This window comes from Mytilus californianus, unplaced genomic scaffold (assembly GCF_021869535.1).
Source record: "Mytilus californianus isolate M0D057914Y unplaced genomic scaffold, xbMytCali1.0.p SCAF_6, whole genome shotgun sequence".
NCBI classification, from domain to species: domain Eukaryota; kingdom Metazoa; phylum Mollusca; class Bivalvia; order Mytilida; family Mytilidae; genus Mytilus; species Mytilus californianus.
The window spans coordinates 49,567,669-49,595,625 of record NW_026262712.1 but is presented as its reverse complement, the minus strand read 5'-3'; the positions used below and the strand labels follow the sequence as shown (position 1 = coordinate 49,595,625).

The 27,957-nt window shown below is 33.4% G+C and overlaps 1 protein-coding gene across 2 annotated transcripts in view; it reads right to left on the bottom strand.

Annotated features, from left to right (window-relative positions):
• The window catches only part of LOC127706775 (liprin-beta-1-like), a 187,263-nt gene that overhangs the window by 130,025 nt on the left and 29,281 nt on the right, over window positions 1-27,957 (bottom strand). Inside the window, exon 5 of one of the 2 annotated variants that reach the window (XR_007984563.1) lies at window positions 16,518-26,665. Coding sequence is in view for 1 of the 2 variants with exons in the window: in XM_052211450.1 (XP_052067410.1) it covers window positions 20,111-26,665 (6,555 nt within the window). In the remaining variant the exon portion in view is untranslated. The remainder of the gene's footprint in view (window positions 1-16,517; window positions 26,666-27,957) is intronic. The other variant, XM_052211450.1, reaches the window with a different exon arrangement.

The following is a 27,957-nucleotide window of genomic DNA, read 5'->3' as shown; positions in this document are numbered from 1 at the left end:
ATCATACAAACTTAAAACTGACCTTATGAACCATGAAAATGACTGGTCAATACCAATTGTGCCCTGCCTGACAAACATTTACACGTGCACCTTATGATTTTTTAATACAGTAAATATATATTATATAGTTGACTTATTGCTTATATTATATATGAATTCATCATAGATGAGAAACAAAACCAAAGATGATCAGTGATCAGCGGGCGCATTACATTTGCTCGCATTTGGGGATAACATTTTTTCACAATTGCGCGCAATATTTCAATTACATTTGCGCGTATTCTTTTTACAGGTAAGACAGGTAAATATAAAGATAAGTCTACGTTGATAAATATATCGAACATTTTTTCATTTGAATATTGAACAAAATGTGTTCAATATTTTTTTATGTTGAGGTCATAAATTACGATCATTTAAATAATTATATTAAGAATTCCGTAAATTTTACCTTTCCATAATTAGATGGACTCATCCTGCTCGAAACTCCACTTCAATCTCCTCTTTGGTGAACCGGGGACTTAACTGAAAATTTGTCAGTTTCGGAAGACATTGTAGCTTGAAAAACAGCACGGTGATATATACTTTTGATATTTTTTTAAAAAGCATGGTAAATCTCCATTTTGGCAAAGTATAAGAAAATATTTGACGAAATATTTAGTGATGATACACCTTAATAGTAAATGAGAAAATAAACTTTTTGTAAAAACTTAGCACTATTCATAGAAGCCTAAAAAGAAGCAAAATTTCAGAATACCCCTATCAGAAAGATATAGATATAGGAAGATGTGGTATGAGTGCCAATGAGACAACTCTCCGTCCAAGTTACAATTTATAAAAGTAAACCATTATAGGTCAAGGTACGGCCTTCAACACGGAGCATTGGCTCACACCGAACAGCAAGCTACAAAGGGCCCCAAAAAATTACTAGTGTAAAACCATTCAAAAGGAAAAACCAACGGTCTAATCTATATAAAAACGAGAAACGAGAAACACGTATGAACTAAATAAACAGACGACAACTACTGTAATCAGATTTCTGACTTAGGACAGGTGCAAACATTTTGCACATCTCTCTACAGTCCTTCAGAACAATAAAATTGAACTATTACTAGATAGTCCATGAGAAACTCACCCAACTGCAAAAAACTTATCCTTGATCATTAACTGATTCGACCCCAAAATCAAGCATTTCCAAAACGCAAATATGCAAATTATTGATACTTAAACTGATGCTGATCTATAAATCTATGTATTGAGATTTGGTAGCGGATGGTATGGAAGGCAGTGGGTGAGGGAGTGATCGAACCCAAAGGTCTATTTTTCAATTTCAATATGACCTTGAGAGATGAACATTGGCCAAACTGTGTTTCTTTGTCAATTATTACCTTGTAGTTACAGCAACCCATCCATGCTGACTGGAAGTAAATGTGATTTGATTATCCTGCTAAGGAATTATAAATGTCAAGCCATGTCTGCCAAAATGTCCGTTTTTACAGATAACTGACAAAACAGTGGCCTAGATTTTACAGACCAGATTTTTTTTGGCCATATAATACCTCCTTGTGTCCTGAACTACCTATGCATGCATTTAGGATAATAGTGAATACCTACAGTCTATATATACCATTAACGTAGTGTCCATCAAATGACTCCCACCCCACATAAGTTTGGCTACTTTTCACAGTTTTCCGATTTTTAACTCCAAGAAGGGTTTTTCCATGGGGGTAACTTCCTATTATTGGGTATACGGAGATGTGCCCAAGATATGGGTCATAATTTTGCGAGATTTTATATAAAAATGACCCTCCTTTTTAATGACATCCTATATTGAAATGCATTTACGTTTGATAACTGTATATTGATTTGGGGTATGATCTACATATCATATATAAATATGCTATTGAGAATCTTACATTATCAATGTCAATTATTATATTAAATTAAATTAATTTATTTGAAAGTTCACCTTTCAAATAAGTTCCCAAATGAACCCCGGAAATTCGTCTCCTGATTTGATCTTCAGTAACGTTTTGACGTCATTGAATCTATGATGATATAGATTTAGTGCTTATATAAGCATGGGTCATATTTTAAATATTGTATATAAGTATATAGGTCATTCTTTCTTAAATATTTATATATAACTATAGGTACTGATTTTCAGTGAATGTTATATTAAAATGGGTACGTTTTTTTGAGACAAAAATGGCACACCCCTACCAAAAAAATATCGAAGTTACCCCCACCCCCCTGGGTTTTTCGTTAGTAACAACACATCTAGAAATGGGTTTATGGGTCATGAATTGCAAGATTGAACTCCCTGCTGTTGACACAGTTCAGCTGGGGCAGTTCTAAAAAAGTATGGAGGGTCGTATGTGCCATACAAGAACGGGCAAAGGGGTTTTAACCATAAAAATAAATAAAGTTTGTAAAATAAACCTTAGAATAATCATAAAGGCATCATTGATCCCCGGTACAAACTAACATTAATTTATCTTTTATTATATCATTTCAGTGGATATCTAATAACTAATTAACTGGGAAACTTAGGCCGTTTTCACACCAAACGCTGTGTACTGTTAACCTGTTTACAATATAGTTTCATGTAGTGAACACTGGTTTCACATTAAATTTGTTCTCATCTGTACATCGGTTTTAATTACATGTTGTTTACATGTACATTAAATAGATTTGAATTAAGAATTTCTCAGTTAACTTTTGTATCAGTTAGGCGTAGACCAATTCATATCTTTTTTATTTTTCTAAAATTTATTTTTTGGGAGGGGGGAGGGTTAGATAAATTGTTTAAATTAATTTTTTTAAAGAAAAAAATGTATTTGTTCCAGGAGGGGTGAGAAAAATTGTTTGAATTCTTGAAAATGAAGTGCGTGGGATTTAACATGGATTTTTAAAAATGTTCCTGTACGTTACTGAACACAAAATGTTTTGTTTTTTTATTAAAGTAATAAAAAGAATGGTTTGTACCAAGAAGATGAATGGACGGTACCTTAAGATTTTGATTTTTTTGGTGTTTTAACGCCACTTTTAAGCACAGCTTTTTTGGTCTATTTCGTGGCGGCCAGTTTTTATTGGTGGAGGAAGCCGGAGTGCCCGGAGAAAACCACCGACCTTCGATAGGAAAACTGACAATCCTAGTCAATTAAGATTGGAGTCGAGTGCACCCGCACGAGCGGGGTTCGAACTCACAACCTCAGTGTTGACTGGCTAGTGATTACAGTAGTAACTACTTAAACCACTCGGCCACCGAGGACCCGGGTACCTTAAGAAAATCGTTCTATTGATTTGGAGAACTTTGAGAGTTCTAAAGATTACGTTGCTAAAACAGCGTAAAAATAAGCAAAAAAAGGAATTTGAAAATGATTGATTAATTGTTGGTTGATAAACGTCCAGTGGCAAATATTTCATACATTTTCAGAATGAGAACAGATTCACAATAAATACAATTGGTAGGTCCTTTAATAGAGGCCGTCCGAGACGGAGCCAACCGGACGCTCTACTTTGGAAGAGTTTTACGGCCGATCGGAAGAAGATCTGAGTTACCATATTACTATTCCCCAGTCACACATATGGTGATTATGGAAATGAATACTCTAGACTTGTACTAACTGTAAAAATAACCCTGTCCACGACATAATGAAACTGAATATTTTGTCCTACAGAATGCAGGACTTTGCAAGAAAAAGTTGAAAAAAAGTGAAAATAATTTTCGCGCTAAATAAATGAAAAGTGTTATCAACGGGTGTAAAATGAATATTCTATCAGAAAAAAAAACTTCTCCCACTGATAATCAAATGGCCCACTAAGGCTATCAAACTTAATCATGTTTTTAACGGAGCAATTTTTGAGTTTTTGTCAGAAAAAAATAGGAAAACAACTTAATTCATAGAATTATTATAATAAAATTTATTCAATAGATGTAACTTCCTTAACTATTCGCAATAAAATCCACGCTCTTGGTATCTTGTTTTATGAACACTTAACTCACACAAGGCCTACATTGACTATATCGACTGTATGTAGTCAAAACCTGTTTCAAACTACATGTTAACATTGATTTTTATCAATGGGAACGTTAGTAAGTTTATAGTTTAAGTGTAGAGTACACATACACCACACCGAGTTTAGCTCAATGTGAACACGGCCTTAGCCAAATACATTAAGCTAAGTAAATTGTTACAAATCATAAAGTGCAATATACATGATAAAGATTCTTTGTGATAAAAAAAACCCTGGAAAAATAGATTAATGTCAGATCTGATATACACATACAATCATTCTATAGAACAAATCCTCAAAGTTTAAATTGAAAAAAATTAACTCTTGACTATAGCAGGTCATTGAACCTTGAACATGAAGTTCATATCGACTGCCATGTCAGACTGGCACTCCATCCAGACCATAAGCAATCTATATATAAATATTGCTTGTCTAGCTTTATTAACCTCTGAAATAGAGGTCGGTCAATTTAAAACGTATCCAATCGTATCAGGTGCGTTGACGTGTACGTTTCTGAGGACATACTAAAATAATATGTCTTACTATCTTTGAGTGAAATATCGTTGAATATGTGTACGAGCTGCGCTGACGAGGTACCCGGCACTATGTTTGAAAGTGTGTAACAAATATAAATGTCCAAGTTTAATTATCTTGCGTCTGGAACATAACCGAATCGAGTGCACCTTATTTTGAGCCACACAGAATGTAGAAGAAGTTTAAGTCATTAAACTTAAAATTTCCAAATGGTACGTTTCTGAATATAAAGTAATGCAAGATTAAGAAATGAAGCACACTCAGCTCCTTACCGGAAACGGTAAAAACCATAAAACAGACATGAAATAACAAAAAGGGGGAACTCGCAAAAGGTAGGCATGGTAATTGATTTATTTGGCCCGCAATATCAAGTCCATTATGCTAAAACGAATAAGTACTTCAAGTTAATGAATAAAATTGTTAGAAAGTAAAATAGAACGATTTGTAGAACTTTGCTATTGAATCGCAACGGCCAGGCATGCATATGATCATAATGTCTATTTTCTGTTGCATTTGGTATTTTTTACTGTCTTCGTGCCATTGCCCCGTAACGGTTATTTTTCACATGCCTACGTTAGCTAAGGATAGTGCCCCCTTTTTCGCAAAAACCCACCATTGACAATCTAGTAAAATTGTATATCTGATTTAGCTATAGGTTTACATGAACAGAAGAGAATAAATAGTTTTGATACGCAACACAGACGTAAACTCGGGATCAAATATTGTGTTTTGTTATATCTCCAGATACGTTAACGTCAACGTATCGGATACGAATGGATACGTTTTAAAATGACCGACCTCTATTAGTAAACTTCAAACCATTAATTCACACTGTTACAGTCAAGATTGTCTCACTTGGCGTTACAAAAATTGGAAATCAAGACTTAATATTAAGATCTTTACATGTATGGGTGTTCAAAATTAATAGAGATCAGCTCAATGGATTAAGTTTTCGCAGTGATAAATTAATATTAATGTAATAGAATATTGCACTGGATTCATTAGCTTGCCACTGTTATAATTTTGTGAACAGTCTTCAAACATAACCAACAGTTACCAAGTACATTTTAGGAGTAATTAGTCTGTAATAAACCAGTTTTCTGGATTGTACAGTAACTAATGCTTTTCCTTTGCAGAAATAAATATTTTTACTTTTCCTTTGGTGGACTGGATTGCATGGCTCTTTGATTGGAGAACTAGAGTTTTTTCCTTTTTCCTTTGAAGAAACATTTTGCTTTTCTTTTCCTTTGTAGAACTCGATTTTTTTAAAACTTTTCTACTATAAGCCTGAGAGAAATTTTATTTTACTTTTCCTTTTTAGAACTAGTTTTCGTTTACTTTTCCTTTTCCTTTGTGGAACAAAGAATTCTTTTATCTTTCCTTTGAAAAACAATTTTTCTTCAGAAAAGAGTGCGCACGCTGAAATGTCTTGCCTGTTTTACTGACCATTGATTTTATGTTGATAATCTTAAAGATTAAGGTTTTACTACCAGTATCACATAAATTTAACATTTTTAAAGATCCATGACAATGAGGTCAAGGCCACGTAAATCCTACCAGACAGATATATTCACCTTACAATTCCATACACCAAATATAGTTGACCTATTGCTTATGATAATTGAAAATCAGACCAAAACACAAAAACTTAATATTGACCAATAAACCATGAAATTGAGGTCAAGATCGGACGATTCCTGTCAGACAGACATGTACACCTAACAATAATTTCATACACCAAATATATTTGACCAATTGCTGATTGTACTTGAAAAACAGACCAAAACACAAAAACTTAACATTGACCAATAAACCATGAAAATGAGGTCAAGGTCGGATGATACCTGCCAGACAGACATGTACACCTAACAATACACCAAATATATTTGACCTATTGCTTATAGTACTTAAAATGCACTCTGCCTGAAGCAGCTGGATACGACCGCAGAGGTCGTACTCTGAACAGTTGGGGGCAAGTATGGACACAATATTCAAGCTTGATACAGCTGTGAATTTGGATAGTGATAAATATTTGACACATTATAGATTTCTGACACAGAATAAATGTGGTCATATAACTTAAAATTTTGAAATCGGACATTTAATCTACTTAATGGTCCAATATCCAAAATATAATGCCATGGTTAGATTCAGCATATAAAAAAACCCATGAATCCAAACAAAGTTTAATTTTGGACCCTTTGGACCTTATATAATATAAACTAATTTGAAAACGGGGCCAAAATTAAAAATCTGAACGCACAGTTAGATTCAGCATATCATAGAACAACAAGAATTCAGTTTTTGATGAAATCAAACAAAGTCTAATTTTGGACCCTTTGGACCTCAATGTAGACCTATTTAAAAATGTCCAAATATCCAATATAGTAATACATGGTAAAAGCCTCAAATAATTCAAGACTTTAAATTAATCCTCATTGAAATTGGTTAAAAGATTTGTATTTATTTTCAACTGAAGATTTCTTGCTGTTGTGCAATACTTAGTAAATCTGTTTACAAACTAAATATAATAATTTACACACCCTGTTTGGTGTGTATCTCCTGTCATATCAGTATTTGTTGTTTCTTTATACAGATCAGAAATAATTTAAGTTAGAACCAGCTTAGCCAGTATAAGAAAAGTCTTGTTTTTGGCCTCTAGTTTCTTAACGATTAAAGCCACAACCCACAAAATCGACCTCAACCTTCTGTGTGTGGTATGGAACCTTGTGGTACAATTTCATAGAGATCCATTGACTTATACTTAAGTATTTGTCCAGAAACCAAAACAAATTGTTCCTCCCCCTCCCCCTTTTGGCCCCTTATTCCTGAATGGTTTGAGCCATAACCCCCAAAGTCAAACCCAACCTTCCCTTTGTGAAATGGAACCTTGTGGTACAATTTCATAGAGATCCATTAAGTAATTGTCCATTAACCAGAAAAACCTTTTTCCCCCCTTTTTTTCCCCCATTTCCTGAACAGTTAGGGCCATAACCCCAAAAGTCAATCCCAACCTTCCTTTTGTGGTATGGAACCTTGTGGTATAATTTCATAGAGATCCATACACTTATACACAAGTTGTTGTCCGGAAACTAGAAAATGCCTTTTTTGGCCCCTAATTCCAAAAATTTGGCCCATAACTGCCAAAATCAATCTTCCTTTTGTGCTATTGAACCTTGTGGTTAAATTTCATAGAGATCCATTCACTTATACTAAAGTAATTGTCTGGAAACCAAATGTCTTCGGACGACGACGACATGATAGCAATATACGAACGCAATTTTTATTCTGTCCTATAAAAATCAGACCAAAATACAATAAACTGTTATCACAGAGATATGTCTCGCCTTTTTGTAATTTTGATAATGCAAATGTTGAAATTAAAATAGCAATACTTTAACATGCAAGTTATGCAAATATTCAGTCGATAAACCATGACTGAAGGTACATGGCTAAACAATCTCCATGGAATGAGATGTGCCAATGCTAATACAACTGCATACCAAATACCATTGACTTATTATAAGTCGTTCCCTTTAAACAAACCTAAACACAAACATTAAATTGTAAACTATGTAAAAGTTTCAAAGTCAATGAACCATTATCAGGGGTGGGGCTATATAATCTCCATGGAAATGATACTTGCAAATGCCAATAAATTTGCAAACCAAATATCATTGACTTAACATTAGCAGTTCATCTTAAACTGATCTAATCACAAACTAATATATGTAAACTAAGCAAAAGTTTCAAAGTAAATAGACCATGACTGAGGGGGCGGGGCCAAATATTCTCCATGGAAATGAGATGTGCTAATGCTTATACAACTGAACACCAATTAACATTGGCCTACCACTAATGGTTCCCCTTGAACTGACCTAATCACAAGCTAATACATGTTAACTTAGCAAAATTTTCAAAGTCTATAGACCATGACTAAGGGGGTGGAGCCAAACAATCTCCATGGAAATGAGATATGCCAATGCTAATACAACTGCATACCAAATATCATTGACCTACCACTAGTAGTTCCCCATAAATTGACCTAATCAACAACTAATACATTGTTGACGCCGCTGCCACAGACGCCGGAAACAGCATACCTATGTGTCGCTTTTTGACTCCGTCAAGGCGAGACAAAAACTTAACATTGACCAATGAACCATGAAAATGAGGTCAAGGTCAGATGACATGTAGCCCTTACAGTCATTCTATACACCACATATAGTTGACCTACTGCTTATAGTATCTGAGAAACAGACCTAATCACATAACTTATCCATACAATGAGGTCATGGTCAGGTGAACTCTGAGGGACATGTTGACGTTGCAAGGAATCCACACACCAATTATAGTTATCCTGTTTCTCATAATAAGTGAGAAATTCACGACAAAAAAACTATCTTTTTTTCAAGCAGTCGCTGAACCATGAAAATGAGGTCAAAACAAGGAATTATTTGAATCTGGAATAATTTTGAATTCTGGAAAATTGATTAGAAATGTATGATGAAAACTAACCCAACTAAATAGGGTTAGCCATGCACGCATGGCTAAGGGGGGTTAGTTAGTTCATACTGAAATGATAGTGAAAGTAAAATTAACCGTTAGCCATGCACGCATGGCTAACCCTATTTAGATGGGTTAGTTTTCATCATATATTTCTCATCAATTTTCCAGAATTCAAAATTATTCCAGATTCAAATAATTCCTTGTTTCAAGGACAATGGACATATGACTGACAGAAACTTCGTAAAATTAGGTATCTACATACAAGGTATAAATCATCCAGGTATTCTACCTTCTGAAATATAAAGCTTTATACAAAAAGTTTACATCACGGCTGCCGCATAGTAATCCCTATGTCTCACATACTGCGACAAAAAAATGTCGCAGGCAATACAAAAACTGAGAGAACTTTTATTTTACTTTTAGAATGAGGTTTTGTTTTTAGTTTTCCTTTGTGGAACTGAGTTTTGTTTTACATTTCGTTTGGAGAGTTGTTTTCTTTCCCTTTGTAGATCTTGTTTTGATTCCTGGCTTGGGACAAGTATATAAAAGCTGGCTTGTGGATATACAAGGAAAGTCATATTTTTATACAAGTTTTCAACAGTACAATCTCACACTTAAAAACTGGGACTGATACTGGGTGCTCTGGAAGGGTATGAATATCCAGCTTCACATGTGACATCCATTTGTAAATCAAAGTACTTGTGAGCATTGAGAGAGTAAAGATTGCATTGCATTCTCATTGTGAACTTAAAATTCTTCATTACATTGAATTAAGCATAGAAACATATTTTGGCAATATTAATTGATTGTTTCCTTTTATTTGTCCATAATCATAATTTTTAATAAAATGATTTTCCTTAAAAATATGGTAATAAGTACATATCCTTTTGAAATGTGGATATTGGAGCATATATTATCAATAAATATATTTGGCCATAGTTGGAATCTAAAGAATGTACACACCATTGCACTATATTGTGTGTACTCATAAATAGAGTTTCAAGTAATGCCAACCAGTCAGTGTATATAGGGATATAATCAACTACACAGATGATGCCCCCGCTTGCATATAACGCTATGAAGGGGCCTAAACTCCAGAACGAATTCAGCAATTTTTTCATTTGTAAAGGGGCATATCTCTAGAACAGTAAAAGTGACACTTTTTAGTGCGTACTAACGGACGGACGTATAGACAGTCAAGGGCAACACTTAGTGCCCCCTCTACTGCAGCAGGGGCATAAAAATCCATGCTAAACATTACTGTAACAAGTGCAACAAAATTCGCAGTATTCATTTATTATTTCTTTTCAAAGAATGCAAATAGTGAGATTTTTTTCCATGAAAATATGAATTTATAAGATTTTGAAATGCTACATCATTCATTTACAATATTATTATATGTACATCAACAACAGAAGCTGATAATATATATGTTAACAATCTCAAAATGTACAACATAACAAACAATAAATATCTGTATCAGATCACATGATAACAATTACAAAGTCACATGATATAATGGATGAACAAATCATATTGTGTTTCATACATGATCAACATTTTTATTTACATTGCGGTAGATAATTTGGAGAATTTACAGCACTTGAATGATCTCCCTTGACACGATCAACCTATTTTCCCTATATATATATGAATGATGGTTATGTTCTATGTATTTGTGATAATTTTACAATAAATGTATGTGAAACAATGAATAAAAATCATAATTGAACACATTTTTGATATACGACCCTTAAAAGTTATATTTTCTTTATTCAAGATTTCAAAACCGTTAAGATTTAAAAATTATTAACAGGAAGTGAATTTTGTTAACTTCACAATATTTTTGTACCAGAAAATTTTTTCTTGTTAACAAAACTAGAGGCTCTAAAGAGCCTGTGTCGCTCACCTTGGTCTATGTGAATATTAAACAAAGGACGCAGATTGATTCATGACAAAATTGTGTTTTGGTGATGGTGATGTGTTTGTACATCTTAATTTACTGAACATTTTTCCTGCTTACAATTATCTCTATCTATAATTAACTTGGCCCAGTAGTTTCAGAGGAGAAGATTTTTGTAAAAGATTACTAAGATTTACGAAAAATGGTTAAAAATTGACTATAAAGGGCAATTACTCCTAAAGGGGTCAACTGACCATTTCGGTTATATTGACTTATTTGTAAATCTTACTTTGCTGAACATTATTGCTGTTTACAGTTTATCTCTATCTATAATAATATTCAAGATAATAACCAAAAACAGCAAAATTTCCTTAAAATTACCAATTCAGGGGCAGCAACCCAATAACGGGTTGTCCGATTCATCTGAAAATTTCAGGGCAGATAGATCTTGACCTGATAAACAATTTTACTTCATGTCAGATTTGCTTTAAATGCTTTGGTTTTTGAGTTAAAAGCCAAAAAATGAATTTTACCCCTATGTTCTATTTTTAGCCGTGGCGGCCATCTTGGTTGGTTGACCAGGTCACGCCACACATTTTTAAAACTAGATAACCAAATGATGATTGTGGCCAAGTTTGGTTTAATTTGGCCACGGAGTTTCAGAGGAGAAGATTTTTGTAAAAGATTACTAAGATTTACGAAAAATTGTTAAAAATTGACTATAAAGGGCAATAACTCCTAAAGGGGTCAACTGACCATTTCAGTCATGTTGACTTATTTGTTAATCTTACTTTGCTGAACATTATTGCTGTTTACAGTTTATCTCTATCTATAATAATATTCAAGATAATAACCAAAAACAGCAAAATTTCCTTAAAATTACCAATTCAGGGGCAGCAACCCAACAACAGGTTGTTCGATTCATCTGAAAATTTCAGGGCAGATAGATCTTGACCTGATAAACAATTTTACTTCATGTCAGATTTGCTCTAAATGCTTTGGTTTTTGAGATATAAGCCAAAAACTGCATTTTACCCCTATGTTTTATTTTTAGCTGTGGCGGCCATCTTGGTTGGTTGGCCGGGTCACGCCACACATTTTTTAAACTAGATACCCCAATGATGATTGTGGCCAAGTTTGGTTTAATTTGGCCCAGTTGTTTCAGAGGAGAAGATTTTTGTAAAAGATTACTAAGATTTACGAAAAATGGTTAAAAATTGACTATAAAGGGCAATTACTCCTAAAGGGGTCAACTGACCATTTCGGTTATATTGACTTATTTGTAAATCTTACTTTGCTGAACATTATTGCTGTTTACAGTTTATCTCTATCTATAATAATATTCAAGATAATAACCAAAAACAGCAAAATTTCCTTAAAATTACCAATTCAGGGGCAGCAACCCAATAACGGGTTGTCCGATTCATCTGAAAATTTCAGGGCAGATAGATCTTGACCTGATGAACAATTTTACCCCATGTCAGATTTGCTCTTAATGCTTTGGTTTTTGAGTTATAAGCTAAAAACTGCATTTTACCCCTATGTTCTATTTTTAGCCGTGGCGGCCATCTTGGTTGGTTGACCGGGTCACGCCACACATTTTTAAAACTAGATACCCCAATGATGATTGTGGCCAAGTTTGGTTAAATTTGGCCCAGTAGTTTCAGAGGAGAAGATTTTTGTAAAAGTTTACGGACGACGGACGACGGACGCAGGACGACGGACGACGGACGCAAAGTGATGAGAAAAGCTCACTTGACCTTTCAGGTCAGGTGAGCTAAAAATTGGTTGTTCGTGGCATCCAATAAAATGTTCAATAGAATCAAAATTATCCTTCTTTTCTTTAAACAACAATAAAAAAACTTCCATCATTAGAAAACTGACAGTATTTTGACTTTTTTTATTGTGGTATTTGATGAGCTTCTGTAACAGCTATGAACAATTCCATTCAAATAAATAATTTTTTCACATAATCGATAACATATAAAATTTTCAATTGTTTTTCATACAAAGTAAATAACTAGATCTATAACACTAAATTTGACACATTACAAACTGAACTATTTCACAGTATTTTCAACAGTATCATTTAAATGGCTTTTTTCAATTATTGTGCACCAAGAGTCAACTCAGACCTAGATCTATAACTTACATGCAAAAGTTGAGGTTTTCAAAAATGGTTTACAGCTAGCTAGATTCAAAGTATAAAACATTATCTTGGTTTTACAACTCTGTAGTTTTCCTGAAATCTATTTGCATAAATCTGTTTATCATCAAATTCTTTTTTGCTCAAATATGTTAATAAATATGCTTATCCTATGTACACAGGAGTTACACCTTATCACATTTAGTTTTGTTGTAGTTATTTCCCTTTGGACAGGAGACAACTCTTAGTAGGCTATGAGCCCAGGCAAGTGAAGAGCTATCTTAATAGGTATAAATATGCCCATATCCTTTTTGAAATTTCTTGACATATATCAAATACATAATTATTAGTCAGCAGCACAGAAACCTATATTAACAAGGATATTTTTTCAAATAAAAAATACTTTTAGGGGTTGCGGAATGGTACCATGGATTCATGTTAAAGGGAGCAGAAAATTACATCATCTTTGCCAAAAAAGTGGGTGCAAATAAATAAGATAATAATATCTTTCATCTTTATATAGGAAAACAAAAGGGTTGTACACATTTTGGCCAACTTCAGGGGATGTTGTACCCCTCCCCCAATAAACCCTTAAATAATCTTAAAAGTTGCATAAGTCTTTTAGTTAAAATAAAATAGTGTTTTTTTCATTCCCCTACATTTGAATTACCAAAATACAAAAATATTTCAAATCTAATATCTGTCCAACATCACTAGCTATATATATATTTAATATCTATTTTTTATCTTAAGTTTTATAACCATTGATATATTATCACAATAAATGAACAGATTATTAACTTTTATGATAAATTACAGTTAACCTATACTAAAGTCAACTCAAGTACTCATGTACTTATACAGATGCTGTAAATGCATGTCAATAAAAAAATTCTGGAAAAAAAAACAAAGACTTTTAGTTTGACATACATTCTGATTTCTTATAAATTATATATAGTAAAATGAAGGTCTTTTGGTACATTTTACAACTGACAAAAACATTTAAAAATAACAGGTAACTAATCAATTTGTTAACATCTGTCACTCAAGAGACTACACATCTATTTATACATTTAGATTTACCATATTAAAATATTATAGATTTTATAATGGGCAAATATGTACTAAAGGAACAACCATTTAACTTCAAGGGTTATGGTTTTTTCTTAAAAAAATATTCTGATCCCTAAACATATATTTGTTCACATCAGTTGTACCAGTGAAGAATTATTTAGATTTCAATATGAAACAAACAAAAAAACGGTCTTTCTCTGGAATTTTGAAAGGACACCAAACTGCAGTCGGTCAAAACAATTTAGTTGTTTTAACTTCAAGACTATTCTATATAATAGAAATTAATATCATATGACTTAAGGATGTTTGCTTCTCTTGTTTCAAAATAAAAACTTTATAAAAGACTGTTATAAATCGAAAGTATATGTATATCGGACCTAAAAAAGCAGAAAAAATACAAAGTCTGTGTCCTTGCTTTTGAGATATAAGCTATTGAAAATTTGGTGGGAAATGATTTTCTCTAGATTTTTCATACATCTAACATTGGCTCCTTTTCTCTTTCAAAAACTATGAAAAATTAACAAGATAAGATTTTCAAATAAAATGCTCCGCAGGGCACAGCTTGATACGACCGCAGAGGTCGAACCCTGAACAGTTGGGGCAAGTATGGACACAACATTCAAGCTTGATACAGCTTTGCATTTGGATTGTGATTAAATATTTGACACAGCATAGGTTTCTGACACAGAATGAATGTGGTCTAAGAACTTAAAAATTTTAAATTGGACATTCACCTATTATGGTCCAATATCCAAAATCTAAATACATGGTTAGATTCAGCATATCAAAGAACCCCAAGAATTCAATTTTTGATGAAATCAAACAAAGTTTAATTTTGGACCCTTTTGACCTCAATGTGGACAAAGTTGATAACGGGGCCCAAAAATCAAGTCTAAATACATGGTTAGATTCAGCATATCAAAGAACCCCATATATTCAATTTTTGTTGAAATCAAACAAAGTTTAATTTTGGACCCCGATTTGGACCAACTTGAAAACTGGGCCCATAATCAAAAATCTAAATACATGTTTAGATTCAGCATATCAAAGAACCCCAAGAATTCAATTTCTGTTAAAATCAAACTAAGTTTAATTTTGGACCCTTTGGACCTTAATGTAGACCAATTTGAAAACGGAACCAAAAATTAAGAATCTAAATACACGGTTAGATTCGGCATATCAAAGAACCCCAATAATTCAATTTTTGATGAAATCAAACAAAGTTTAATTTTGGACCCTTTGGACCTCAATGTGGACCAATTTAAAAACGGGGCCCAAAATCCAAAAACTAAATACACGGTTAGATTCAGCATATTAAAGAACCCCAAGAATTCAAGAATAAAACCCCATTGAAATTGGTCAAGAAATAAGCAATTTATACGAAGTATCTTCTTTTGCACAATACTGTGCAATTAAATATTTCTTGCTATTGCGCAATACTGTACAATTGACAATTTCTTGCTATTGCGCAATATTGTGCTAATAGATATTTCTTGCTATTGTGCAATACTGTGCAATTGAAGATTGCTTGCTATTGCGCAATACTGTGCAATTGAAGATTTCTTGCTATTGTGCAATACTGTGCAATTGAAAATTTCTTGCTATTGCACAATACTTATTATATAATAATTTACACATCCTGTTTGGTGTGTATCTCCTACCATATCATTATTATTTGCTTTTAAATATAAATCAGAAATAACCAACTTAAAATGGAAAATTTTAAAAGAAAAAAAAAAGGAAAAAAAGAAAAAAAAAGAAAAAAAAAGAAAAAAAAAAAAAATCCCCCCCCCCAAATTTTTTGAACCCCCTTATGATTCATCACCCCCAAACTCAATCCCAGCCTTCCCTTTGTGGTATGGTACCTTGCAGTACAATTTCAGAGAGATCCATACACTTGAACACAAGTTATTGTCTGGAAACTAGAAAAATGTGTTTTTTGGCCCCAAATTCCTAAACATTTAGGGCAATTACCCCCAAACTCAAACCCAGCTTTCCCTTTGTGATATGGAACCTTGTAGTACAATATCAGAAAGATCCATACACTTACACACAAGTTATTGTCCTGAAACTAGAAAAATGCTTGTTTTTTGCCCCTTTTTGGCCCCTAATTCCTAAAATATTGGGGCAATTACCCCCATCATCAATCCCAGCCTTCCCTTTGTGGTATGGTACCTTGCAGTACAATTTCAGAGAGATCCATACACTTGAACACAAGTTATTGTCTGGAAACTAGAAAAATGTGTTTTTTGGCCCCTTTTTGGCCCCCAATTCCTAAACGTTTCAGCAATTACCCCCAAACTCAATTCCAGCTTTTCCTTTGTGATATGGAACCTTGTAGTACAATTTCAGAAAGATCCATGCACTTACACACAAGTTATTGTCATGAAACTAGAAAAATGCTTGTTTTTTTGCCCCTTTTTTGGCCCCTAATTCCTAATATTTTGAGGCAATTACCCCCAAAATCAATCCCAGCATTCCTTTTGTGATATGGAACCTTGTGGTACAATGTCAGAGAGATCCATACACTAACACACAAGTTATGTCTGGAAGTAACAAAAATGCTAATTTTTGGCCCCTTTTTGGCCCCTAATTCCTTTACTGTTGGTACCATAACCCCCAAAATCAATCCCAACCTTCCTTTTGTGGTATTGAACCTTGTGGTAAAATTTCATGGAGATCCATTCACTTAAACTAAAGTTAGAGTGCGAAAACCAATGTGTCTTCGGACGACGCCGGACGACGACGACGCCAACGTCATACCAATATACGACCACAAAATTTTTTTTGCGGTCGTATAAAAATATCCATATACCATAAAGGGTTCTAGGAAAAGGTGTGCATGATTGTCCTCTATGGAAGAAATAGTGTAAGGTGTAGAGAGGCTAATCTTATTTTGAAGATTTTATACCAAAAAATGATTTTGTTTTATCAATGGTGGGAATACAACCTCTTCTCTTTGAGTTACTATTCAAAGTTGTTTAACATCTTTTAGTAACACTGGAAGGTTCCATACAATGTATTCTGCTTAAATGGGAAGCTGTAGGCATGGAGCTAATTTGATTTAAGCATACACATGGTGATATCAATTACTCAGACATAAGGGTTTTTGCCATTATTAAATTCTTCAGTATAATTGTCCCTAAGAAATGCAACCTTTGAAACCATGAGAACAAGGTCAAACTAATAGAGATTTGCTTCCATTGGCTATAAGCATCTTTCAAGTTTCTGCATAACAGAGGAAACTGAAATTGGACTAAGAAATAGCTGTACATAAAAATATAATACCCATATCAAGATACATGTATTATCAGTTACACAGTGTGCTAGTGACCTAATACGATATATACAGGGTCATTAAATTTCCTATGGGGTGAGAGCGAAGCTCAAACCTGATATGAAATTTACTGACACCTATATATCATTTTAGGTCACAAGCACACTGTGTAAAGAATTTATCTTACTATCTTAACGTCTGGAATTCAGACTAGTGGCCTATTAAAGTGATCAAGTCTTCAATATTAAGAATCTAATGTCATTGGTCTCTACAAAACCAAATACCAACAATAACAATTTGTTTGCGTTTAATGTTTTTTCTGCATTCATTTTCATTCATTTATCATCAATTTTTTCATCTGTTGTTTGCGCGAAATGTTTCAGATTTTTTTTTAACGTCATGTTGTTTTTATAAAGAGACATAATAATGCTACTAACTGTGTATTCAAATCAAACAGGCCCACTAACCTAATATCATATATACAGGGTCTCCACATATTCACTTTTAACCAATGATATTCCTAGAAATGTATAGGAGGTAAGATAAATATAAATATCAATTCACACAGAATATACCACAAAGTTTCAAAACGCAAATCTTTGGTGGATAGTTGTCTCATTGGCTATCATATCAAATCTTTGGTGGATAGTTGTCTCATTGGCTATCAACTCTCCTTCAGGTTCTCTGATGTTTTTAATGTGTAAATTACAGTCAGGTTTATTCCAGGGAAAAGTTGAAAACATCTTAGCATCTCAACTCAAATTTGACAACAGCTACTTTACAGCATAGAGTGTGTCAGCCCTTTGATTGAAAAAAAAACATCATTACCGGTATATCATATAAAATTTCAAACAAATTCACCTTGCCATCATTTTTACCATTACGGGCATTTGAACCCCTCTTTCCGTAAACCCTGAATCCACCCTGCTGTCTGTCTTTAAGCGACTTAAGGTTTTTGATTGCCCATTGGTATCTCTAAATGAATTACTGTGAAATGTTACACCCGTTTTGACTTTAACTGTAGAAGGTCCTTGCAAAATGTATTTTTAACTTCAAATAATATCTTAAATCATTTCAAATCACTCACTACATTTATACATAAAATTAGTGTTGATATTGTATACATCAAATATATACAAACTATGTACAAAAACACCAAAAAAAAAACTATAATTATGTTAAATAAACAATTCTGAAACACAACATTTCAACTTCTCTAAAAATGTGAGATTTGAATACGAGACATCAATTGATGGGATACTGGCACATATAAACTACTCAAAACTTAACAACAAAATTTTAAAATTTAAAAAATTTTGTCAAAGCACTGTAAAAACAACAATGCACAAAAATATAGCACTATGTTAAAATACAACCAAAAAATTATCATGAAAATGTCATCTCTTACAAATTTACATACACTTCATACATAAGAACCTTCCATTTATTATAATAGGTTTACTCTGAGAAAAGGTATTACAAAAAAATATTGCCTGAAAACTAGATTGCCATTTATATATATAGCATGTATAGTAAAAGTAGAAAATTAGTTGAGGTTCAATTATAACTTTTACAAAAATATTTTGGCTGCAAAATAGAACAGTCTTCAGGGCCTTCATAATTTGTAAATTTTATAAATTTTGGAAAAATTTATCAGTCTATCCTCAATAATAAAATTTATAAAAGAAGAAAAAAGTATTTTTGGATCATTCCAGATTCTGATTTTACAATTAATTTCCTGCTAAAAATGAAATAAAAAAACGACACAGCTTAAACTTAGATGATGTAAATTGGTCTAAAATGCTGTATGTATAATAATAATTATTGTAATTGAAGCCTTATGTGTTTTTTGTTCAAATATAAAAATAAACTCATCATAGATACCAGGATTAAATTTTGTATTTACGCCAGACGCGTGTTTCATCTACAAAAGACTCATCAGTGACGCTCAAATCGAAACAAGTTAAAAAGGCCAAATAAAGCACGAAGTTGAAGAGCATTGAGGACCAAAATTCCTAAAAGTTTTGCCAAATACAGCTAAGGTAATCTATTCCTGAGGTAGAAAAGCCTTAGTATTTCAAAAATTCTAAAGTTTTGTAAACAGTTAATTTATAAATATGACCATATCAATAAACCGTCATATTTCTAACAAGCATGAAGGCATGAGGAGAAATTTTTTTCATAAACAGGACTTAGGAAAATGTATTTATACACCAATCCCAAGTAAGTCTGCCATTTAAAAAAATATTACGTTTTTCTGTTATTCTTCAGCGTCGAAACAGAAAATGTTTGATGAAGTCAACGAAAAGGGATTGTTTTACAAATGTCATTGGGTCAACTGGGAAAAATTGCTGAACTCAAGATTAGTGTATTAATACACAAACTATTTTCATTCTATGTAAATATATTATCAAATGTTGTCTAAAATTGAATCTGATATATCCCCTGTTGTACCAAATTCAAACTGCACAGATGGGTCAAACACATCACTTGGTTTATGAACAAGCCGTTGAGGAAGATAAAAGTTTGGTGGCAGTCGCCTTTGTTCATGAAACACCCTGTTCCCTGAATCAACAACATTTCTTTGTCCTACATATTGCACTCTAGGATTAAGACTAGATTTAAAGTCAAAATTATCAGGAATATTTACTCTTGAACTTTGACCTTTGTCACCAGAATGTATTGATATTGTTTCATTTTCTAGTTGATAAGGAGGCAGTAATTTCTGAGGTAATTCCTTTTTCTGAGGCGTGGTTGGATAAACTTCAACTTCCTCCGGGGAGGACACATCTTCATAGTCTGTGTTAGGCACAACATTTGACGAGACTTTGGGTTTGTTTGTTAAATTACAGGGAGCACTCATTTGACGATGTACTTGTGAACTACTGAATCTATCCCTATTCATTGGACCTGTATATTCTAAACCCTGATTTGAACTTGACAAAAGTCCTTGGTTACTAATCTGTCTAACAGAATGTATTGAATTTTGGAAGTCAAACACGCTTCCTTTAGAAGAGGCAACATAGTTTCCTGATGAACTAGGTATAGGTGAACAAATGGCAGACTTTTCTGAACAAGGAGGAGCGTTTTGATAGCCTAGGTGACTTTTTACATGCGACTGATCAAACGACTGACTTCTATGCATATTTGACAAGCTTGACTGATGATGTGCATGTTCAGTCCGCAATCTAGTGCTTAAGGACAAAGGTTCTGATTGTTGTAATACTTGTTGAAATTTATCACTTCTTCCTTTGCTGACGATTTGTTCATTTTGGAGCAAAGAATGTGTTGACATTTCTTGATGAGGTATTCTTGATGCATTTTGAAATTTCGATTTTCCATGAGAATGGTCATGATATTTCCTTTGACCATGAGATAAGGTCTCATGCTGTGGTACATGATGTAATCTTGAATAGGGATCCACTTTTGAACTAGATTTAGGACCCTCTACAGATGAGTTGTCAGAATTTTTCATGTGTGATTGCCTGTGATGTGCAGCCATTTTTGGATGCTTTCGTTGATACTGAAAACTGGGACTTACATTTGACGTTGGGCTGGATGTTAAATGATCTTGAATTTGATCCTTATTTTTGTTCAAAAAGTGATCCTGAACTTTATCACTTTTATGAGACATCAAATGCTCCTGAATTTTATTCATTTTACTCGGAATAAAATGATCCTGCAATTTTTCCATCCTATTTTGAACACAAGAATCTTGAACATTTTTTCTACTTGCAGAAAACTGCTCTTGAATTTTATCCATTGCATTTGAATTCATTTGAACTTTATCATTCTTATTAGGCACAAAATGATTCTGAAATTTATTTGATTTATCAATCATATCTAATATAGCATCCTGAGGTTCTGTTGAAGAAGTTATATAATTGTTTGATTTTGTAATCACATTACGAGTTTTCTCAGATACAGCACATTCTGGTGGCATTGCTAAAGACTGTTGTTGATTTGAATTAAAAAAATTAGTTTTTCCTGTTAGACTTTGTCGTCTTTCTTGCGGTTTATTGTAATTTCTTAAAATGTTAACATTATGGCGTTGCTTCTGCTTACTAAAATCCTGTCCATTTTCAGTATTTTTAGGTCTATTCTGATTGAAGGATGGAGAAACAATCACATTTTGTCTTTTGTCCCATCCTTCAGCATCAGGTGACTGAGCAGCAGTCTGTTGTCTATTTTGAGAAAAGACTTTAGGGGAAGGAATAGAACTTGGTTTGTATGTGTTTAAATGTACATCAATTAACTGTACAGGAGTGAAACTAGTATCAAAATGAGTATGATGGTTAGATAGGATGGAACTATCTTGAGAATTGCCTCGCTGAACAATAGGAGGGTATTCCTGTATGCTCTTTTGCTGGTCAACATTTCCTAATGGACTGAAGTTTGAAGGTGAGACATATATCTGAGGACTTTTCTGTTGTAGTAATGTTATATTAGGTGAAGGCATAGTCCTATTAGAAAGCTGTAATAAACCATGCCCAAATCCTTGACTTTTTAAAATCAGTTCGTTGGTCATTTTTGCAGAAGCCACTTTGGCCAAATCAATGGGTGAAATATTCTGTGTAGGTCCTTCAAGAGGTGGAGATATATCACAAATATAACTTTCATCCTCTTTGCTCTGGTTGCAATCAATAGCTAAAGGCTTCAGAAATGATTCTGACTTCTGGACAGTTTTAGCATTATTAGGTGAATGAATTAAATTAAGTGGAGCTACATTATGTGTAATCACTGCAGCATTTCCTTTCTTTGAATAATTAAATGGTCCAGGTGATTTCCTATAAAGAATATCTGATAAAGGTTGCTCACTTGGAGGTATTATAGAAACTGGCCGAATCGGAGATAATGAATCTGTAGTAAAAAATGTTTCTTCTTTCAGATGCTCTGCATAATCTTCAAAGTCAAAGTTTGTTACTAATGTAGGAGATTCCGGATCACTTGTATCATCTTTGTTTCCATTGTTTAAAGCATCCATTTGAACCTGATTATTTGTTATGATGTTTGGAGGTCGAGGTGACCTTCGTCTACTGGCTAAAGAATCAGATTTGACATGAAAATTTGAACCACTATAGCAACTTGGTGGTGTCAGTAATAGATTGTTCCTGCTGTTTTCAGATACAGATGTCGGAGTTGGCTTACAGGTCATTTTGCTGTTTTGAGAAATTGGTGTCCGAGATTGCTTGCAAATACTTTTGCTGTCATTAAATCCAGAAAAAGGTTTAAAAGTATTGTTGGTTTCCGTAAAGTTTATCATTGACCTTGAACTTGTTTCTGTTTTGGTATCATCTAATTTATTAGCTGAACTGCAAAATAGGAAAAACTGTTCGGATGAGTCAATTTTTGGAATGCATGTTTCACTTTTTTTGTTTATTTCATCTATCCAAGAGTGTGTGACAGTTTTATTTGAGAAATTGTTCTCTTTACTTTGTTTAAAATCTAAAAAGTTTGACTGTTGTGATGAAGAATCCCTTACTGATTTATTCTCTGATTCATTATCTAACTTCGAAACAGTACAGAAATTTGAAGGCCTAATCACACGGTCGTTACAAATCCTTCTTGCTATATGGTCATTGCTCATCATGCTCATAGGTTCATCATTTACAACTGTTATATCAGAAGAAAACTGACCAGAATCGGCTGTATTATTCATAATAATAACCTGACCTTCCTTTGACCTTTTTGACTTAGCAGATGCCCCTCCTGCCATTGTGTCCATAGGTGAAGTAGCATTGGTAAGTAAAGACATAACTGACTTTTCAAATTTTTGTTTAGCTTCTTCAGGAATAGTACCCATTGTCTTAGCTATTAATTCTAACAAGTTGTTCGAGCTATTCTTGTTTAGTTCTTCATCAACTTTAGAAGGCTGAGCCCTTTTGACTGACACTGAATCAATTTCAGTAGACATAATTGGTTTATTTGGATAAACATAAACCTCCTCAGGTTTTGACCTATCTTTAAGAGATTTCTGACTTTCACTAAAAACAATGCTTGGAGTAGAACTAACAAATATATCACATACATGCTTACTCTCACAAAAGTTAGGAATGGCCTTATTCATAAATGATAAATCCGTTACTGAGCTACTTGTAACTTTTTGTCCAATATCAAAACTAAAATCTTTCCTTGAAAAGGATGATCCTGATATACCACTGTCTATTCTGTTGACATTATCTTTTTGTTGAATAGGAGCAGATTTCACTGGACGAAGATCGGCAGATTCCAGCCAATCAATATCAGTACAGAGTTGAGCAATTTTTGAACCTTTTGGTAAGACGATTTCCACTTCCGTAATGCTTTGCCTATCTGACATATCTTCAGTTTTCTCATAATTATGCTTTTCTTTGTTTGCGTTTCCTATTTCTAATATATCATCAAATGTGACCTTGGGTGATGGGAGAATAGAATCGAAAAGAGCGTCCTGTGCACTTAACCCTTTCTTTTCAACTGGTGCAGATATAAGATCTGCAATAGAATGAAAAAGATTTCTCTCCTCCTGTTTTTCCTTCAAATTTTCAGTACTTTTAAGACCTGATAAGTTGTGATTACTTTTGTTCCTATTCACTTTGTCATATGTCAGTGATTCTTTACTTTTAGCGTTGCTCTTCTCTAAAGACGACAATTCTTTGTTTTTCATTTTTTCTTTTTCTGGAATTAAGTTCTCCTTACACTTGGCATTATCGTTTGCCACACATAGAGATTCTTTAGACTTAGAGCTATCTTTTTCTGTAGTTTTCAAAGGTTTTGATTTCGTTTTCAAAAAACTTCTTTCAGTCTGAATGCCAAGAGTTACTGTATAAGTTAACTTCCTGTTTGTACCAGATTTTGTATCAGCAACACAATGTGACGATCTAGTTTGTGAACTTATCTCAGCATCCTTACTTACTCTTTCCAATAGTGATTTTTCCCTCGGTTTTATCAACTTCAAACCAACACTGAAACCATCAAAGTATTTACAGTTCTCCATCTCTTTCAAAATGTCATCCCCATCACATGATACACCAACATCCCTTTTTATTATGACAGGCATTACAATATTATCTCCCCTGTTTTCCTTATCATTTTCAATTTCCGTTATTTTCTTACAACCTTTTTCTTCCTGACTAGAATTAATAGGAGCAATACTAGAATAAGCACCATTTGTGATTGTCGGTGATTTTACAATTTCAACTAAAAGTCCTCCAGCACCATCTGGTGGTGGTGTTTGACAAGGCTGTCCATTGTAAGGTGAGGTAACTGATAAAATATTTGATACAGGTGGTGTGACACTTGGAGAACTAGTCCTTATCAACTGGTCTTGACATGACAAAGATGTCTCCACATTGTCACGGCCATTCCTTTTTACATCCGTAGCACCAAGAATATTTACTAAGTCAGGAGGATCCAGACCATCCTGACTTATGATTACTTTTGCTGAATTACTTTCATTTTGCACATCACTATTTTTAGAAATTTCTGACACTTTTTCAAGAATCGGTGGCGATATTTCTGACCTTGTAGAAGTAATCGATGGGAGAGATTGAACATCCGTATTAGAATCAATTGTTATCTCACATGGTTTAATTTCTTCACTCACTACTGCTTTGTCAATTTCAGTGTTTTCAACTTTTTCCTCATTTGCTTTTCTTAGCGAAACAGAAAACATTCCCAATTTATAAAAATATTTATCCTTTTCTGACAACGTTTCACAATCTAAGGGTTCAAATACTTGACTTTTATCTTTTGGAGTAATACAAAATGTAAAGTAAGGTGATATTAGGCGTTTCCGACTTTTAGATGATTTCTTCGGTTTCTCATGTTTTTCAGATTGCCTTTCTGACTGTACAGTACCTTCCTTCTTTGCTGAATTGTCCAAAATACTTAATTTTCCAGCTATCTGCTTCCGTCTTTTAGCTGCATTTATCTGTCTCTGTGTTAGAGGCAAGGTGTGTACTACACTTTTTTTCGGTCGTAATATTATCTGTGTCATTGTTCTTGTGTTTCGCATTCTACAAGGAATCTGATTATGTTTGATCAACATATCCCTTGTTTTGAATGTCCTTTCACAAGCTTTACATTTTACAGGCTTTTCGTTTTTCAATTTTTGAGCAGTATTCTTTTTACTGTCTGGTACTTTTGTTTTTGTGGCTGGTTTTTGTTTACTTTGTGGTTTTGTTTTTGAACTATTTAACACAGCTGATTTAGACTTTTCAATTTTCTTGTCAACAGTTTTATTACTTTCTCTAATGTTACTTTTCTTTTCCTTTGCCTTATTTGAATTCACTACTGCTCTTTCTTTCGCACCAACTTTCCCATTTTTCTGTTTTTCAGGAACTTTTGCCTTAAGTAGTGGTTTCTGTTTTCCATTAACAGCTTTTTTAACACTTTTTGCAGCCCTTGTTTGCTTTTTAGAATTGGATGCATTTTTCTCATTTGATAAGCAGTCAGTCAAAAGAACAACCAAATTTTTCTTCCCATCATTTCTCGTCTTTAAAGTTTTAGCATTTTTTGCCTCTTTTGTCTTCGTTTTTAAATCACTTTTCCTTTTTGCTTTGTTATTATTTTCTTCTTTTTTATTTTCACTTGCATTATCACCTTCCAGTGGACTTTCTTTTTCTGTCTCTACCTCTTTCACATCTGTTATTAATTGTTCCTTTTTGTTTATTTTTAATTTTATTCTATTGTCAACCTTTTGTTTCACTTTGTTTTTTAACAATTTATCCTGCATTTCTTTAAGAGTCATTTCCTTTTTTTTAACTTTTGTTGGAAAATCGTCAAAAAAGTCTTTGCTTTTTCTTTTCCTAATTCGTTTGGGAAGAGCAGCTCCTATTCCCCACACTTCAGATTTAGGTTTTTCTCCTGTGACTAATTTCAAAGTTATTTTCGGTATTTTGTTACTATCAGATGTCTGCGGTTGATGACTTGAAACAATGTATGTTTTATTAAGAGATTCTGTCGATATTTGGTTGCCATCAGTTTCAAGATCTGGATTACATGGCAATGCATCAGGTTTGACAATGGATGTTTCTAGATCACATGATAACACCTCCTGACCACACGGAGACTGAACCTGTTGGCATGGTGAATGCTCAACATGCAGTGGAGATTCTTCTGGTTTTGAGGCACTGGTTTCCAGAGGATGCGGTGAAGGTTCTGGTGTATCAGAAATAAAATCATAGATTTTCAGGGCTTCATCCAACTTATCTGCATTGCTCATCACCTGTAAGCAGATATAATGTCATCTATTAAATCAAAATTACAAAATGGTTTGACGTTTAAACTACATGTAGTTATCAGAGCACATGTTGTATTGACTGACACAAGACATAATTATTATTCGTGTTAACTAAATCAATGCTTTTGCATAAATTTGATAACAATACGAAAGGAGATCAGGATTCTCACTAAGTTAGTCCATGACTCATGAAAATCTGTCTGAACTCATCATTTTCAAAACCATGAAGTCCAGAGATGCACTAAGATTGTAAAATGCTGTATCAACTGAGCACATGTATCATCATTTTATATCAAAAGTTTTAAAATAATCTAAATTAGTTGTCGTTTCCTTGCTTTTTTTGTCATAGAGACTGAAATGATAAAGTATATAGCAATAAAATTTCATCTTCTCAATGTTGGGACTCGCCATGGCTAAAAATGACAAGTACCTTTATTTGCTATCAAAAATCCATAATGAGAACCCTGGAGCTTTGAACAAAATATAATATAATAAAAAGAGTTCCAATGTCCCCCACGTTGTACATATTTTATCTATCCAAGGTACAAGGGCAATAACTAAAAAAAAGCATTTTTTTTCTTAAAACTTTTTATTAATATCTTAGAGAAATGAAGGCTTCAGAGCAAATGCAATGTGATTTCCATTATATTTAATATTTCCAAGGGGCATAACTCATTAAAAATATTTGATCAGCACTTATTTTCGACAGTGTCACAGACATTGCTGATACAAACCTATGACATAAGTTTCATAAAATTCTGGTAGTAATTGTACACATCAGAACACAATTTTCCATATAATCAATATTTCCAAGGGGCCTAGCTCTTTAAAAAATAATTGATCGGCACTGATTTTTAAACTTGTCAAAGACATTGATGATATAAACCTATAATATAAATTCATAAAAATCTGGCAAGAATTGTACACAGAGCGCTCATAAGGCAATTGTCCATATAAATCAATATTTCCAAGGGCATAACTCTTTTAGAAATTATTGATCGTCACTGATTTTCGAACTCTTCCAAGAGATTGCTGATATAAACCAATGATATAAGTTTCATAAAATTCTGGCAAGAATTGTACAAATGAAAGCGCTAACAATGCAATTTTCCATATAATTAATGTTTCCAAGGGGCATAACTCTTTAAAAAATAAATGATCAGCACTGATTTTCGAAATTGTCCAAGACATTGCTGATATAAACCTATGATATAAGTATTATAAAAATCTGGCAAGAATTGTACACGTGAGAGCGTGAACAAGACCGGACGGACGCC